This window comes from Zalophus californianus, chromosome 15 (genome assembly GCF_009762305.2).
Source record: "Zalophus californianus isolate mZalCal1 chromosome 15, mZalCal1.pri.v2, whole genome shotgun sequence".
In the NCBI taxonomy this organism is placed as follows: Eukaryota; Metazoa; Chordata; class Mammalia; order Carnivora; family Otariidae; genus Zalophus; species Zalophus californianus.
In genome coordinates, this window is record NC_045609.1 from 47,324,727 (window position 1) to 47,343,608 (window position 18,882).

General features: G+C 44.3%; 2 protein-coding genes across 11 annotated transcripts in view; one reads left to right on the top strand and one right to left on the bottom strand.

The window, feature by feature from the left end:
- Positions 1–18,882, top strand: part of WDFY4 (WDFY family member 4) — a 296,192-nt gene that overhangs the window by 230,188 nt on the left and 47,122 nt on the right. The window lies entirely within an intron of this gene.
- The window catches only part of LRRC18 (leucine rich repeat containing 18), a 28,210-nt gene that overhangs the window by 5,169 nt on the left and 4,159 nt on the right, over positions 1–18,882 (bottom strand). For 4 of the 9 annotated variants that reach the window (XR_003520296.2, XM_027595874.1, XM_027595875.1 and 1 more), the window contains one exon: positions 282–1,137. Coding sequence is in view for 8 of the 9 variants with exons in the window: in XM_027595874.1 (XP_027451675.1) it covers positions 282–1,045 (764 nt within the window). In the remaining variant the exon portion in view is untranslated. Of the gene's footprint in view, positions 1–281; positions 1,138–1,506; positions 1,563–7,502; positions 7,539–11,719; positions 11,738–18,882 lie in introns of those variants that run through there. The other 5 variants (XM_027595876.1, XM_027595879.1, XM_027595881.1 and 2 more) reach the window with 4 other exon arrangements.

Consider the following 18,882-nt stretch of genomic DNA (forward strand, 5'->3'; position numbering starts at 1 on the left):
GGAGAATTCTGGGAAGAAAGGGGATGGATGGCCTTTTTCTGATTCATTGTGCCTGTATGTGTGGGTATGTGCACGCAGAGAAGAGAGAAGAGGCAAAGAACTAAAAGCCTTTGGTCAACAAAATCACAAGCCAAGGAGGAAGGGAAAGGTATTTTATGGGCTTGGCTGGAGGAGCTGTTGCAAGAATGGAGGGATCCCACAGTTCCCTGTAGATGCCACTCCCTACTTTCTTCCCTCCCTCCCTTTTCCCTTCCTGACTCAGGGTCAGGATCCCTGGTCACCTCCAGTCTTCCTGGGAATCCTTGGCCATGGAGTTAGGTGAGACCAGATTGGAAAAGATGGCCTTTCTCGGTGCTGTTGTGGTCATGGTCTTGATTTTGTTCAGCTTGTCCCGGGCCTGTCGGCATTTTTTCAGGCAATTCGAGCACAGATCCTTCTCTTCTACCAGATATAAGTTGTCCAGCCTCCTGATGGTATCTATGAATGTATCTGACTCCTCTGCCTTGGGAAAGGGATTTCGCTTTGTGTTGAGCTTTTTGAGCTTGGGGAGCTTGGAGATGCTCTTAGGGATGCTGGTCAGCAGGTTGTCATGTAGCCCCACCTCATGGAGCTCCTTCAGAGCCCCCAGTGTGGTGGGCACACTGTCCAGATGGTTCAAGCCTAGGTTCAAGGTGCGGGTATTCTTGAGCTGATTGAGCTCCACAGGCAGCCCATTGGTGGTCAGCCTGTTGTTGCTGACATTGAGGTAGAGCAGAGTAGTCATCTGGCTGATGGACTCAGGAAGCTTGTCGATGTAATTGCTGTGCAGGTCCAGCCACCGCAGGTTCTGGAACTTGGAGATTGATTCAGGGATTTTTCTGATCAGATTCCGGCTAAGGTCGAGCTCATCCACATCATTCAGTCTCAGGATACATTTGGGGAAGTTGGTAATTCCCATCTTGCTCAAGTCAAGGCGTTTTCTCCCATCAAATGTGATTTTGATACAATTCTTGGCCACATTGAGGGTGATCTTCTTGCCCTTGGGGCCTTTCCTGCCCTTGGCCATGTTCTTTTAGTAAGGGTGTGTGTTTGAAGAGTGTTGTTCTGATTGGTTGGTGATCAGTTTGAGGGAAAAGTCACAAGAAACTGCTAGATATACTGTGACAAGAAGAGAAAATATGTCTAGTTAGGAGATGACATGAGGGCACTAGACTCCCCCCCCCACCCCGAGTTGTAATGCTTCACTCGCTAGTGGCTAAAGGAGAGAGATGCCTGGACAGACATTAGGGCATCAGCAGAAGTCACCTCGCCAAAGATCTTCAGCAAATTCAGTGTCCTCTTCGGTGATGCAGGGTCGGCTGAAGGATGCTCAATGCCCCTCTGGCTGTGCCATTCCCTGACATATAAATCTCTCCACTGTCCTGGACTCAAACATATCCCCCTCCCCCACCAAGGGGTATGTGTGTGTGTGTGTTCTTGGCTATCTGTCACTTCCCAGACCCTCACAAAAATCTAGTGTTTCCTTACAGTTATTCCATGAGTCCCTAGGGGTGGGACTGCTGAGTTCTCAGAAGCAGCATAGCCTAGATAGGAGGGAATTGGTGGGAGTTAAGAATGACTTACATAGTACATCTCTCCTCACCTTCCTTCTGGACCCAGAGGCACCAGGCAGGCCTGAGCTGCTGTCACTGCAGTGCAACAGGAACAACACAAGAGCGTCTTTCACTCAGCCCGCAAGTGGACATGTGTGCCCACACCTCGCTGAGGAGTGTGGAGGAGCCAGGGTTGAGCCTGGCAGTAAAAGAATGCTGTCTTTTTCTACTTCCTACCCCCTACACTTCCTCCCTCACATCCTTCACACTGCAATTCTAGTGCAGACACCTCAGCACTGAGAGGTATGATTATGTTTATAACATTAGTTATGACTGCTGCCATATGGAGAAGTAGAATGGACAGAGTCATGGGTAGATTCTGGACTCAGAATGCTTGGCTTAGAAGTCTAGCTCTGCATTAAAGAATTTTCTTAAATTTTCAGTGCCATGGTTTTCTCATTTATGAAAACAGCCCCCTTATAGGCTCTTGGGGAGTGTAAATTATCTAAGCTATAAAGTGCTTACAACAGTGCCTGGCACATAGTAAAAGCTTGACTAATGTTAACTATTAAATACTATTATCAGGAACTTCGCACATACTCCTTTTAATCTCCAGTAATCCAGTAAGATCCATAGGATTGTCTCCATTATAAAGAGAAGAAGAGTGAGGCTTGGGAGTGAGGCAGATCTTCGGCTAGAAAGAGGATGCAAACTGTCCTGTCCTGTTCTAGAGACTCTCTTCTAAAACGTGGTGACTCTTGCTTGCTGATTTTCTATTTTGGACCCAGCTCCCACCCTGGACAAAAGCATGCTGTCAGGAGACAGATGCTTGCATTAGCTCCATTTCCCCACAGGGATGAGTGGGAGAGATGCCCTGCAGTTTCTATAGTTCATCTTCCAGGCCCTTTATCAGGAACCAACTTTACAAAACACATGAAGCACCAGCAATTGGGCTATGTGAGTCTATCATCACACATTTTCCTCATACAGTAACCTCAGTATCAAAAGGAAGTGGGTAAAAATTACCTTCCAGGTGCTTACTATCAATCCTGCTATTGCCATTTCTAGCTAAGGTCAGAGGGTCCTACCCTACGCAAGTCGTCCTAGATCAGAGCCTCCTGGGATGGCGATCTCCATAGTAAACCAGTGAAAGTATTCTTAGCTCTCAGCAGCACTGATGTCCCTTCAGGCAGGCCTTGAAAGCTGAACCTGTTCTTTAGAAACAATGAACTAACCATATTCAGGCATAATTGGCTGGTTACCAAAGGCAGTACTGTGTTCACCACTATTGAAGTTTTTATATCACACAACATTGAGGAACTAGAAAGGATAAAGCAGATTAAAAATGAAGGCTGGGTTTCTAGCCACAGTTAAGATGGAATAAGTGCACTCTTCCCTGTTTCATCTATTGAATGCAACTAGAGGTCCCAGACAGAATTCCTGGAGCAGCTCTCTGAGGATAAGATGAAGGATAAAGTAAAAAGATATCTGAGGATAAGATGATGAACAGTATCAGACAGATTGGAAAAGTAACTCAAAATAAGACCAACTTTGCAGCAGTGGTGATGGAAAGATTTATAAGAAAAGCCCCTTTCTATGGCCAAAACAAAGAAAGGGGGTCTCCTGGGTTCATATAGAGAATGAGGGAGATCTCCTGGTGTTTTCCCTGTTTGTTTTTTCCATCCTCTGCTGCCTGAGCCCCAGGCAATCCTGTATCACTAGAGTTAGTCAGGCAGACAGCTAAAACTCTGAGGGAGGAGAACCATTGTCTCTGACCAAACTTCAATCCCAAGGACATGGAGGTTGCTTTTTTCTCTCTACCCTACTGCCACTTGGCCCCAGAGGCAGAAATAGTGGCAAGAAGTATATAGCAGATTTAGAAAATAAAAATCCCAAGATTTCTGTTCAGAAGACCAAGGAAGGAGACCACTCCTAGAGCCACAAAAGGTGATTTAAAGAGGAGGGCGTTTAATTACGTTGTATATGAACTCCTGGACACACCCTGAGATGTCTATGCATGGATAAAACCCTGAACAGCATCTTTAGTACCTAATCCCAAACTGTGAACCCAAAAGCTTTGAACGTTGAGCTGAGAGGTAGACCACTGTACAGGTAGAGGTACTGATTTGAATAGCACTGAAAATTCTTTGGGGCGCCTGGGTGGCTCAGTTGGTTAAGCGACTGCCTTCGGCTCAGGTCATGATCCTGGAGTCCCGGGATCGAGTCCCGCATCGGGCTCCCTGCTCAGCGGGGAGTCTGCTTCTCCCTCTGACCCTCCCCCCTCTCATGTGCTCTCTCTCTCTCTTTCTCGCTCTCTCAAATAAATAAATAAAATCTTTAAAAAAAAAAAATTCTTTGACAACTGAATGGACACTGTAATCATAGTCTACAGAATCTACAGAAGGTGTGCCAGAACTTGTAGCCTGTGATTGCCTGCTAAAATACATACATATCAATATCAATAGATAGGTCTATCCTAGAAGAAGGAGAGGAAAAAGTCGTGGTTCAGAACAATATTTGAAGGAAAAATGGGTAAAAACTTTTAACTGTTGATAAAAGAAATAAAAATGACAGATGCAAGAATCTTAGTGAACTCCAAAGAGGACAAATAAGCTTAAAAAAATCCACACTCAGACATATAATCAAACTGCTTAAAATTAAAAACAAAAAAATTCACATTCACAACCTGCCGGAGAATACATATTATCTATAGGGGCCAGCAATGCGAATGGATGCAGGTTCCTCACTGGAAACCATGGAGGCCAGAAGCAGTGGAAATATATTTTTTCAAGTGCTGAAAGTAAGGAACAGTCAGGCAGACAGTGAATGACGGTACCCTGGATGAATGAAGGCAAAATGAGGACATTCTCAGATGAATGAAAAATAAAAGGATTTGTTACTATAGCTGAGCTGCTGTAGAAGAAATGCTAAGGGAAGTTCTTCAGATGAAAGGGAGATGATATTAGAAAGAAACTTGGACTTGGGAATAGAGGAAGAGCTATGGAAATGGTAAACATCTGATAAACAGACTACTCTTCTCCTCTTAAGATCTTTAAAATATGTGTGACAGTTGAAAGCAAAAATTATAACACTGTTTGGTGGGGTTTTCAATGTAGGTAGAAGAAATACATATGACAACTACAACATAATGGGGGGAGGTATTGGGACCTATATGGTAGGTAAGATTTTTACACTGCTTTGGTAAAATATTAATTCTAAGTAGGCTGTGGAAAGATAAGTATGTATATTTTAATCTCCAGAGCAATCACTAAAACAATGTACAGACAGAGGAATAAATGAAATATATGCATTAAAACGAAACTGTAAAAAAAATTAGAAGTCAAATAATCTAAAAGAAAGCAGAAAAGGTGAAATGGAACAAATCAAAAGCAACTATTAAAATGGTAACCTAAATCCAAACATGTTAGTACTTCCATTAAATGAAAATGACCTAAACACACCAACCCAAAGCATAATTATCAGAATGGATAATAAAAGAACAAGACCCAATTATATGCTATCTATAAGAAATCCACTTTATATAAACAAAAGTAAGTTAAACTAAAAGAATGAAAAAAGACATACTCTGCAAACACTGAAGGGAAACTGGAGTGACTTTATTAACATCAGACAACATATATTTCAGAGCATGAAAATTTACCTGAGATTAAAAAGAATACCACATAATGATAAAAGAGACACTTCACCATGAAGGTATAAAAATACTAAACATATATGTACTTAAGACCAGAGCTTTGATAGAAAAGAAGCAAAAGCTGATAAAATTGAAAAAGGAAACGGACAAATCTATAATTAGAGGTGGAGACATCAATATTTGTCTCTCAATAATAAATAAAACAGACAGGGCTTCTCAAATTTGGCTCTATTGACATTTGAGGCCAGATAATTCTTTATTTTCTTTGTTGTTAGCAGGGGTGGGGCGGTGATGGGGGAAAGCCCTGTTCCATGCATTGTAGGATATTTAGCAGCGGAAAGCCAGAAGAGTCTATGCACTAAATGCAAGTAGCTCTCCACTAGTTGTAACAACCAATAATGTCTCTAAACATAGCCAACTCCTCACTGGGGTGCAAAATCGCCTCCAGATCAGAATTGCTAATATAGAAGAACTGAACATTACCATCAATCAACTGGATCTAAGTAACACTTAAAACATTCTACCTAAAAAATAAAAAAAAAAAAAATTCTACCTAGCAGCGGTATACACATTCTTTCCAAGTGCACATGGAACATTCACAAATATGGACTATATTCTTGGTTATGAAACAAACCTTAACAGATATAAACAAATTGAAATAATGCAATATTTTCTCTGAAAATAATGGAATTAAATTAGTAATCAATATGAGAATGATAACTGGAGAATCTCCAAATAGTTAACAAACCACATATTTATAAATATTCGTGAGTCAAAGAAATCTCAAGGGAAATTAGGAAATGTCTTGAACTGAAGAAAAATGAAAATAGAACATATCTAAACTTATGGTATGCAACTAAAGCAGTGATTAGAGGGAAATTTATAGCTTTAAATGTTCATACTAGGAACATTTTAAAAAGGAAGAAAGGTCTCAAACCAATAGTGTAAACTTCCATTCAAAAAACTAGCAAAGAAGAGCAAAAAAACCTAAAGCATGCAGATAGGGTAAATAATAAAGAAAGAGAAGAAATCAATAAAATCAAAAGGAGAAAGACAAAAAACTTGTATATTCCCAGCAATAAATAATTGGAATTTGAAATTTGAAAAATAATAAACTCCAAAAAATAAAACATTTGTGTACTTCACATAAGTAATAAAAGTGTACAGGATTTCTATGATGAAAAAAACACTGACAAAATAAAGCAAAGAAGATCTGAATAAATAGAGAAATATAACATGTTCATGAGTTGAAAGACTCAATATCGTTAAGAGTCAATTCTATCCAAATTGGTCTAAAGATCAATTCAAATTCCAGCAGGATTATTTGTATACATGAATGAACAGATTTTAAAATTTATATTGAAAGGAAAAGGAACTAGAAATCCAAAAAATTCTGAAAAAGAAAACATAAAGTTAAGGGATTCATGCTTCCAGTTTTAAAACTTACCATGTAATTACAACAGGTGGTATTGGTGAAGTGACACATACATAGATCAGTGGAATAGAAAACAGAGTCTAGAAATAGAGCCACACAAATATAGCCAAGTGGTCAAATGATTTTTGACAAAAGTTCAAAGGAATTCAATGGAGAAACAATGAACTTTCCAACAAATAGTGCTGGAACAATTGGTTACCCACATACAAAAAGAATAATCTCAAACTATTGAAATTAACTCAGGTAAACTCAAAATGAATCACAGATATGAATGTAAAGTGTAAAACCAGGAAACATCTAAAAGAAAACATACAAGACAATCTTCATAAGCTTGAGTTAGGCAAAAGTACAATCCCTAAAAGAAAATATTGACAAATTGGACTTCCACAAAATTTAAAATTTCCGCTCTGTTAAAAAAATCAAGGATAAAAAGACAAGCTACGGAATGGAAGAAGATATTTGCAAATCACATGTCCAACAAAGGACTATTATCTAGAATCTATAAAGAGCTCAAGGTCAACAGTAAGGAGACAAACAATACAATAAAAAATAAAATGCCCAAGAGATTTAACAAGACTTTTCACCATGGAAGTTATATGGTTGGCAAACAAAAAGTTGCTCAACATCATTAGTCGCTAGGAAAATGCCAATTAAAATCACAAGCAGATACCACAACACAGTTAGTAGAATGTCTAAAATAAAAAACAAAAAAACCCTTAAAAATCAATATATTACAAAGATTTGGTGAGGATACCAGAACAACCAGAGCACTCATGGGAATTCAGAATGTTACTCCGAAAAACGGTTTGGCAATTTCTTATAAAATGAATTGTATACTTACCCCGTGACCCAGCATTTCCCCAACTAGGTAATTACCCTAGAAAAACAAAAATTCAGGATCACACAAAAACTTATGCATGTGTGTTTATAGCTGCTCTATTCATGATTGCCAAAACCAGAATAAAACAACCCAAAGACCTTTCAGTGGGTGGATGGATAAAGAAATTGAGGCGTATCCTTATCACAGAACGCTGTGAAACAGAAAAGAGGACAAAACTATTGATACATGCAACAACTTGGATGCTCCTCAAAAAGCATGACTTTTTATAGCCCACTTAGCCCTGTCTGCCCAGTAAAGGGCATCCAGATATGTACCACGTGGCATTCATTGCTCTGGTACATGGGCGTATCAGCACAGGGAACACCTCTGCACAAGGTGGCGTGTCAGAGAAACTGCCCTACAGCACTTGAGTTGAAATCTTAATTTAAAGAAAGGTGGGCCAAGAGCAAGGGATCCTGTGTTCTGATCTTAATGTTTATCAGTGACTTTTCTGCATGGTAAGTTGCCAGATTTAGCAAATAAAATTACACTTTCCCAGCTAAATTTTAGCTTCAGATAAACAGATGATTTTTAGTATATATGCGCCTCCAAACATTGCATAGTTCTGTATTTTATTTGGCAATTCTATCCCATGGGCCTGACCAAATATTTAAGTTTCCTTTGTTCATGATCCTTGTGTTAGTCCTTCAGGACTAATTTAAATCAAATCGATGCGCTTATTCCTGCATTCATTCATTTGTTCACTCACCAAGTAAGTAAATTGAGGACCTATTAGATGCTACACAGGTGAGCAGTAAAGAGGGCCAGTCCCCAAGCTCAAAGAACTAAAATCTAGATTGTTACTGATTCTCCTGAGCTCCCCAGAGTTTCTTACATTCAAGATAAAGTTCAGCTCCATGAGAGACGATGGACTCTGAAAAACAAACTGAGGGTTCTAGAGGGGAGGAGGGTGGGGGGATGGGTTAGCCTGGTGATGGGTATTAAAGAGGGCACATTCTGCGTGGAGCACTGGGTGTGATGCACAAACAATGACTCATGGAACACTACATCAAAAACTAATGATGTATGGTGACCAACATAACAATAAAATTTTTTTTTAAATAGTGCAGAGCACGCACACACACACACACACACACACACACACACACACACACACACACACACACACACAAAGATAAAGTTCAGCTCAAACACAATAAGCATGGGCTAGAGGGGCCCTGGATGAGAAGGATGCTTCCAATAGACTCAAGACCCACCCAGGTGAGCCCTGCTGAGCCTGCTCCCCAGAGCCCATCCACACCCTGATAAGAAGCCCTTCAGCTCTGATGAATGATGGGAAGGTAGCAGCATGGAGCTGCCCACAGACTACCTCTCCTTTAAAGAGCTTCTCTCCAACAGGCCCTTTGGCTCCAAGCCTGCTTGTGAATTACCGGCAAGGCAAAGCAGGGGCTAGGATAACGCACTCCCACCTCCTCCCCAGCACATCTCTGTCCCCAGTCAGCCCCAGGCCAGATGAAGCATGATCAGCCCCCACCCCCTTTACACATCTTCCACCTTACCTGCCTGGGGACCTTGCTCTTGGTTATGGAGAGCAGGGTGTTACTGTATTTGCTCAGGGTTCGTGAGGACCCCCTAAGCTGCTGAGTACCACTGGAAGCGGACCAGTGCCAGAAGCCCCCTAAAGACCAGGAATATCCCTTCCCTTAGTCAACTCGGAAGGTCAGCATCCTGCCCAGTTCTGCCCAACGAGTAGGAGAACAAGTGTGGGCAAAAGAAGTGTAAAACTCATGATCTTTTGATTCAACAAAAACTGGTTGGATGGTCTGATACTATCAATTCACAGAATCCTCAAATGTCAGAATGGGACCAACAACCCACACAAGGGAAGCTGGAAATCAGAGAAGGAGATATAAATTGATAAATATGGATAGATGGGTAGATGGATGGATGGACAGACAGATGGACGGATGGATGGATAGACAAATAAGAGATTTCGTATCATATGAATAGCTGAGAAGCCCTAATACAGGAAGTTTTTAAGTGTACTGGGTCTTTTTGTCTTGAACAATTGGTTTTTATACTTTGGAAAAACTGGACCGGTTGATTGACTCTAATTTCTAATTAATTTTTCTATCTAGTCATTGTGAATCAAACAGCATGGTGGGACACCCCATGGATATCTAAATTAAAAATGTAATGGCAACCTATATTTTAATGCCATCAAAATATTTGCAGGCATTTTTTAGTTGTAAAGAGTGTTATCATCACTATGACAATAGAATTTATCTTGTGCCTTGCACTCATGTGTCTTTGTATTTGTAATTAAGACTGACTTTGTATATATCTGATATCTTTAACGTCTTGCTAATGTGATCTCACAATAATTATTTCACTCTTTTGACTAATGCATTGAGATGCAGGATAGACACACTATAGAACCCAAACCCCAAAAGTCACTGCTGTTTCCCAGCCAGTGTTTGGAGCTAACTTCACAGCAAGCTTCATGCTGTACGAGTGAGAAGTATCTTTTGCTTGTGGGCCGTCTCTTAAGGGGAAATGATGTAAACTTCCTTCAATAGAATCACTCATTCCAAAGGCACTGCATTTATTCTCTCTCCTGACTTTCATAAGACCCATTCACCGGACATGTAAGAGGCCAGCCTCACCTCTGCCGTGACGGCCCACATGGCTTCCAATCATTCCCTGTGCCCTCCACCCCTTCCCCAAATGTGCTGTACCTTCTCATAAGCAGCCAGGTGGCAGGTGGAGATGTGGGTGGTCACCATGGGGCCGTCTGTGGAGAGCATCTGTCTGGAACCTCTGGCCAGGGCTCTAAAATAGGCACTAATATTTGACTTTGGGCACAGTCTGCGCTGGGGGAAAGAACTGCCATTTGTCCAGTGCCCACTCTGGGTGAGGAACTGTGCGCTTGTCTACTTTACAGTGTTAGCTGGTTTCCGGAGTATAGGCTCCCTGGGGGTGTAAACATGAAGTGCTTTTATTTTTTCCATTCCTGCCCCCAGCTGTGTTATGTTGAGCCCCTCTTTCCTGTGGACAGAAGGACAGATTGCTAGGAAAGGGATAAGGGACAGACTAGAAGCAGAAATATGTCTGTGGAGCTCACAGAAACAGCTCCACCAGACACGTGGCAGAGTTGATGGAGAGAGATGCAGACAGCAGGTGTGGGGTCTTAAAGGGACCCCATGATCGTGAGAGTTTTCTGACATCAAGATCAGAAGATCCACTCCACATCATTCACTCAGGTGACAGGTACCAAAGTAACAATTGCAGACATGCGGCTGGGCCCTTCCTCTGTCTGCACAGCAATGATGAAGTGTCATTCCTGTCTTTATAATAAGAGAATTGAGGCTCAGAGAAGTCAAGTGACTTTCCCAAGGTAACACAGCACAGCACAGCCAAAGCAAACCTAGTTATGTCTGATACCAAAGCTTACGATCGTCGTGCTGTACTATGCTGCCTTTCTTTTTTCTTTCTACTGTTGACTTTGCTCTAGCAGTAGGAAATGCTTATCCTGGGGGGCACATGGCCAGCCCCCTGACTCCAAGGAGAAGAAGGCATTCTGGAATCCTAGCATTCCCCGCGCGAAATATACCTGGAACAGAAATTAAAGCTGCTTGCCCCTCATGTCCCCAAAAAAGGTGTGCCGCTGGCTTTGGAATCTGTTGTCCCTCAGCCACACTAATCCCCCAGGCCTCCCAGGTGTGAGCTTCTTGCCACACTGAAGGTGTCAAGAATGTAAAGATACAGGTTTTTCATCCAGCATGGCTGGCGAATGTTAGCCCACCGCCTTCCCCAGGTGCTCACCAGAGACTCGGGGCCCTCTTCTGCCCTGGGGGGCTGCTGGCTATGTAGGGGCGCTGAGAGGCTGTATGCAGACCACCAGAAGTTTGATTTTCACTGTGTGGGCTCACTGTAAAATCTAACCCCTGTAAGATGCACGTCCGATCTTCCCAGACAACAGGCCATCCCCACATGTCAGTCATATGATGCTCTCCACCCCCTCCCCACCCCATACAGGCATGCTCAACCCTTAGAGGCACATCGTGCCTTCTCCTTCACAAAGGCACCTCCCTTTGCCATTTCATTCTGTCCTCACTACTCTTCTTAGAGGTGGGAATTTTCCTCCTACCCCAAGATAAGGATGCCGTGGGGTAGAGCGGGGCATGAAGTAGTTTATCCACGTTCCCACAGCTCACCTTATTCTGGGTGGAACGTTCTTTCCGTGATAATAGAGCTGCAGCAGAGTGTCTGTGTGGAAATCATCAGGTTCCCTCCATGTGGCAGTTATCTGGTTAATCGGATCAACACAGCTCTAACCACCTTCCTGGGCTATTATGCATGTATAGCTCTGTCTACCCTTAATATTATTTACTTCTCCATCCTGAGCACCAGTGTGACTCTGCACATGTGCTGCTGGGAAGTCGTTATCTGTCAAACTGCCCCCTTCCCCTGGCGGATAATAAGAATTCAACTTTTATTTGGAGCAAAAGTTCCCAGGGGGGTCACATGGCCCAATAACAAAAGATTATGATTTCTTACTGGTTTAATAGCATCTATTTTGTAATTCTGAATGTACTGTGTTTTAATTGGATTTGTTAAAGGAACAAAAGGGAATAGGTGCCTTACAATTAAAATAAAATATTAAGATTATTAGTTTAACAGACTAGAAATGCCTTGTTCATCAGCGAACGCATTCAAACACACAAACCAACCTCCACACACAGGAAAGCGGAAGGACCAGTCAGTCCTTGCACCTGGAAACCTCAAGAGATGAGCGTTAATCCAATTTCAACCAATGTGATTTAAATACTGCTACTGCCAGATAGATGTCATTGCATTTTCTCCTCACAGCCTTGGCCTCCCCTGCAGGTAAGGCAATGGGCTCTGAAAAGCAGCCTGGAAGGGTGAAAAGTACAGGCGCTTTAGACCCCTCTACCATCCGGGGGACCCTGGGCGGTCCCCTGAGCCTTACTGAGCTTCAGCTCCCCCTTCTGTGAATAAGATCATGAAAGTGGCTGCTTCTGAAGGTTGGGTGAGGGTGAGTGAGCCCTGGAGGCCTGTGTGGTGACTTTTGTGTGTTGGGAGAGGGGGAAATAGTGGCATCAGGACAGCATAACTGGTCAACAGTGGAGCCAGGACTCCAGGGTTCCCATTGAGCAGAAATCTGATTCAGGCTCCACAGCCCTGCGTCCTTACTATGGCATCTCTGCCTCGCCAGGCGCAAACTTTAGATTACTTTATCCTGGGGGACAAGGAGACATAGCTCCTTGAGGCACAGGACCCCCAAGATTGCAGAGATGGGGCTCATCCTTCACAAGTGCCCCACGGTGTGTGCATTTCTTCTGTACCCCGTCTGGCCCCAGGGAGAACTTGCTGAGGGTGAGCATGGCACGGACCCCTGGGTGCCCTAGAGGCGTACACTGGCAGGTACCCTGATGTGGTGCCCCCATCTGCTGTAGGAAGGCCCCCAGCTCCGAGGGGGCTATAAATCCTCCCACTGTGAAGCCATGAGATACTGTGAAGAGGAACCCCAAAGATCAACCATAAAGGGAACAGTTGAACTTCCCGTGGCCCTTTGGATTTATTCATTCATTAACAATAGGTTAACTGCATATATATATATATATATATATATATATATATATATATATATATATAAAACTGCATATACATATACAACTGATAACTGCCATGGATGGGCATGGTTTTATATGGCAAGCAACATGAAGAAGGAGAGGAACAAAAGCAAAGAAGTGTACAATGCCAGGTGGCAATGAGTGCTAGGAGGAGAACGTTGAGACAAAAGAAACAGAGATGGTGCTTGGGGGGGGGGGTGCAGGGGGGCATATGCTTCTGGAGAGGGTGACCAGGAAGGACCTCCTTGAGAAGAAGACATCTGGGCAGAGACTGAAGGAAGCAAGGATCCAGGGAGATGGGGAGAGGGTTCTGGATAGAGGAAACATCAGATGGAAAGGCCCTGTGGCAGACGGGAGGGGTGGGACAAGCCCAGGGGAGAAGGAGGGGGGTGGAAGGAGGGAGAGAAGAAAGGAAGGCAGGCAGGCCAGAGGCACAATTTAAAAAAAAAAAACAAAATAAGCAAAAAAGAATGATAGCAGACATGATCTGGCTTATTTTCCAAATGATGCTCTGGCTGTTGTGAGAAAAATCCCCAGGGCATGTCAAACCGAAGAGAGAAAGCTTGTCCCTACACTTCCACCAAGGCCATCAAAGAAAAGCCCGTGCCCTCTCCTCTCTAATTTCTACCTGAGACAGGAGGAAACCCAGCCTCCTGGCTGGCATCAGCCATAGTGTGGTACTGGGCTGGTACCTCGCTGTGAAGTGTGTGCTCTCAGATAGGGTCTTGGATCCACCAGGAGGCTACCACGTGCAGGACCCCTTACGTGCAGCCCACTGAGTGGGAGCACCAGGGGGCCGGACGTAAACCAGACGTGGCAGGGAGGGATGAGAACTGTGTCTGCCACGGGTTCCCGGGGGGCCGTGGCCAAGCCACTTGCCTCTTCTCTGTCTATACCCCATACCTTGGTGATCTCACCTAGTCTCATTGCTTTAAATACACTAAGGACTCCCCAACTTTTGTGTCTTGACTAGACTTCGCCCACTGATCCCAGACTTTTGTATCCTTCTGCCTCCTTAACATTTCTACCTGTACTATGTAAAGACACCAAAACACATTGTGTCCAAAACCGAGCTCCCTGTCCACCCGCTGCACCCACAGCCTCCTCTGGCCAGGCCGACAGCAAAAGCATCTCGTGTGTCAGGCCCCAAGCTGTGGCATCACATTCAACACCCCTTTTCCTCTTAGGTTCCGTGCTGCTTGCTCTGTGCTCAAAATCAATCCAGAATCCTACCATTTCCCATCACATGCCTGGGCACCACCATGGGCTGAGCCACTGCTGTTTGCCACTGGGCCTCTGCGGTGGCCCCCTAGCACCTGTCTTCACCCCATGCAATCTGTTCTCGACACAGCAGCCAGGGGATTTCTGTTACCACAGCAAGTCCCACCCTGTTACTCCTTGGCGCACAGCCCTCCAGTGACTCCTGTTTCACCCAAGTAAGGGCTGGACACCTTCTAGTGGGCCCATGGCCTAACCCACCACCACCTCCCTGAGGGGGCTCCCCACCACTCGCCCCCACACTCACTCCACATCCGCCACCCAACCCGGCCATTCCTCTAACCTGCCCCCACAAACTCCTTTTATGGCCTTTACTCCAGCTCTTTCATTGTTCTGGAAGGTTCTTCTCTCAGATATTTACTTGACTGACCTGTTCAACTTCTTCAAGGTTATGGGTAAAATTTAACGTCTCAATTCAGCCTGCCCTGATCCCCCAATTAATGATGCAAACTGAGCCCAAGCACACCCTAATCCTCCTTGCTCTGCTGTACTTTCTTCCATAACGCGTTATCACCTAAAACTTATTTTATAATAGGCTTACTTGTTGTGCTTACTTTTATTGTCTGTCCCTTGCTCTCCTCCCCAAACAGACTCTAAACTCCTAGTGCCTGGCACGCAGGAGGCCCTCCGTCAGTCTTGGTTAAATGAATGAATTCTAGGTCATCTCAGTTCCCATGACCTCAGAAAGGGGTCAGCTTCATTGCAGATTCCACAGCTTTCAACAACTGCTGTGGAATCCCTCTTGACCCACTGTTTTCCCACCTACTTTGAAAGGGCTTCTAGAACATGCAGACTATTTTTAAGGGAGAGGTCTGTGGGGAAAAGTCGTCACTTTCACACCAAATATTAGTCACCGAGTGTGTACCCAGCCCTGGGTGGGACACCCTTGAGGACAGGAAGACTTGTCCAAATAGATGGATACAATGGCATGATGAAATTTTTGGCTGTGAGATTAAGTGTGCAGGGAGGCTGGGAAGCGGGTTAGCAAGACAACAAATGAAGTTTTAATTGGGTTAGGCCAAAGGGAAAGAAGCTTCCAAAAGTAGGAATGAATGAGAGCAATGGGATCAAGCAAGAGGTCTGAGGAGATGCGGCTAACCTTCGGGATGAGACTCCCTCATCCCCCCACTCCGGCTCACCAGGCAGCTCAGATATCACTGCTAAGAACCTCTTTTCAAGAAATAAGAACCAAACGTTCTGTGTAAATATGTTTATGGCAGTGCTATTTAAAATAATAAAAACAAATGGACACAATCCATATATCTAACAATGGACAGTTGATGACTTACTGTCCAGTCACAGCATGAAATGAATATTCAACAGTAACTAAAACAAAATAAAAACATCGTTTTCCAAGAAATGCTGAAAGGAAACATTTGGAGATAGAATGTTATGAGGAAAACATTCTGTGCCCATATGACCTCGGTGCCCTCATGAGCATGCATACACACCTCAAGAAAAAAGATGGAAGAACATCCAAATATTAGCAGAAATGCCCTCCGGAAATTATGGTGTTGGGTTATTTTTACTTTCTTTCTTAAATGTCTATGTAGTTTCTAAGTTCTCTGCATTGGCTACAAAATCTATGTCTAATCAGGAAAGAAAGTTACAAACACATTCACATGCACGTGCACACACAACACACACACATCTACTTCCTTTTCAATTGCATGAATTCTGTAAAGCCACTCATGTCACCCTGTTTAAAATAGGTGTGTGTGTGTGTGTGTGTGTGTGTGAAAGAGATTTTAAAATAGCGAGCATATTTGAGTCAAAGAGGGACATCTGAGAAAATATTCGCTGGACAAAGATGAGAAGGAACCACACATATAGAGGGCCACGGGCCTGGAGGTGGACCAGCTGGGCTCATCTCCTGACTCCCTATTTCCTGCTAATGTGTCACCAGCCCCAGCTCCCTCAGGTAGAGTGGGGCGATGAGAGGGTTGTATGGGAGAAAAAGGTCGGGGGGGGGTGACAGGTGCTTAGTGAAGGGGAGCTTTGGTGACGGGATGGCAGCCGTGGTGCTGGTTGTTAGTTGAGAACCCCAACTCGCCCAGCCACAGTGGCAGATGGAGGTGGGGGAGCACCCGAGAGGCGCCTCACCAACTGCAGACATGCAAACTAAGCCGGAGGCAGCCCCATGCTTGGCCATGCTGGGAGGGTGGTGGAGTGGGGGAAGGAGGGAGGCAGCCATTCTCGTTCCCTCCAGAGATGTTCCCTCAGAGCCAGCCAGCCCTCCACCGCACTGAAAACCCTGACCCACCACAGACGACTGTGATGCACAAACCACATGGCCTTCTATGTGTTGGCGACCCAAACTAGGCTTCAACGTAGGGGAGGATATTTATGTAAACAGTGGCTAACGTTTGTCCATCCAGAGGGGAAGGCCACTGGAAGGACCGTGGGCTGATTTTTATTTATTTTTATTTATTTTTTATTTTTTTATTTACATTTATTTTTTCCGTGGGCTGATTTTTAAAGGGACACAAAAGGGTGGTTTGGGGCTCATTGCTTGTATGTAAGGCACCTGTCTTTTGAAAATGCTGTGGCTTCTAATCTTAATTTTTTTTTCTGTAGAAATATTCCCTAAATTCAGATTTCCCATGCCTCCTTGAGTCTTTATCGGGCTTACCTGAAGTTATTTACTGAAGCATTCAGCCCTATCATCAGTGAGAGAGACCCCTTCTCTGACTCTGGGCAGCTAGATGTAACCTGCTGGACATGATAGGAAAGATCAAGGCAGGCAGCAGCACTGTGTTTAGGATGGAGCAGCTCTGCACCTTAGTGACCAGGTATTAGCCAGTTTGTCTGCTTCCTTCCTGTTGTGTATAAAAGTACTTAATAGAAGGCAGGCACACGGGCAGCAGGGAACACGGGCGCTTTGAGGCCAGTAGAACTGGGCTCCACCCCACCTTTACTGCCAGCCTGATTTTAATCCTGAGCTCAGTTTGCTGATCTGCAAAATGGGTCAGAAAAGCACAGCTTGTTATGAAAAGTAAATGCGGGGATGACTATACATTGAGTGGCCAGTGTGTAGCGGGTGCTCAGTGAGTGGTAACCTGGCTCCCCCAGTCAGTGCCTTTGTGATGGTAAATCATGCTGGTCGATCCACCAAACAGCACCATAGTGATCCCTTCCCTGCAGTGAGTAGCCCTAGGACACTCCCCACTGGTCATTAATACCAGATGTAAGACTTGTGGAACAATCTTTGCGGATTCCCAAGGACAAAAGTCTTTGCAACCTTTTAAACACAAATTAATAATAAAAGATAAAAAACATAGTAGCAATTAGAAGGTATGATTATACCTTTGTCCACTGTTAACCTCTAGAGCTTGCTACAGCCCAAGCTACTCACTTGCTCATTCATTCATTCATTCAGCAATCTGTATTTGAGTCATTCTATAGGTCAGGGTCAGGCCGGAAGAGATGCAGTGAACAGGATAGACATTGCTGGACTTCTCACGAAACTCCTCTTTTAGGAGAGGCAAATCCATCGATAAAAACAAACAAAAAGACCTAAGAACATTTCAGTTGGTGTAGACGCTCTGCAAAAAATCAAAACCTGGTGGACGTCAAAGGGAATGCCAAGAATCAGGGAGCGAATATTGGGGAGGGGGTGGCCTAATTTAGACCAAGAAGGTCAGGGAAGTTCTCTCTGAGGTGACATTTGAGCTGACACTAGGACTAAGCCACACAGGAGGATTTGGGGAAGAACACCCCGGGGTGGGGGTTGCACCAGGTGCAAAGTCCTACCGGTGGGGAGAAGGGAGATGCCGTGGGGGCTGGAGCAGGACCAGTAAGGAAGGGGTAGAAAATGAAGACAAAGAGCTGGGGAGGGCCTGTTTAGAAGTTTAGAAGCATCACCCTGGCTGCTGGGAAGCCTCCAGCGGTAGAGAAAGAAGAGTAGATGAAGACAGCCACTTGCAGGCAGCAAAAGATAGTGTAAACCAAGAGGGTGTGGAGGGGAAGGATGGCGCACAGTTACCATGTGTGGTAGAAGCAGAATCAAAGGAATGGTCGTCTGGGTTGCATGTGTGGGTCAAAGAGAAAACGCAGGCTGACGTTCTAGCAGGCCTGGCGTTTTCTATACATGGTTCCTCTTTTGTGCTGAGTGCTAATTTTATGTCCAAGTGCGTTATGTGTATTATCTCATTTGGTCCATCCACCCCACTTTACCGATAAAGCGCTGAGCCTCCAGAGCACGTCCTCTGTCAAAGTCACACGCTGGTCAAAGCAGAGCCAGTATCTGCTCAGTCTTGTCTGTGGGCTGAACTGCCCCTCGGCTTTTCCATGAAATTTGATTTTACAACGTCCAGTGATAAATTTGGCTCTCTGGACTGACAAGGAAGCTCCTGACTCGTGTTTTCCAGACACTAGCCTCAACGGAGCTAGATTCTGTGGCACTCTCATGCTAGACCAGGTCAAGCCCCATCCTTAAGACTCAC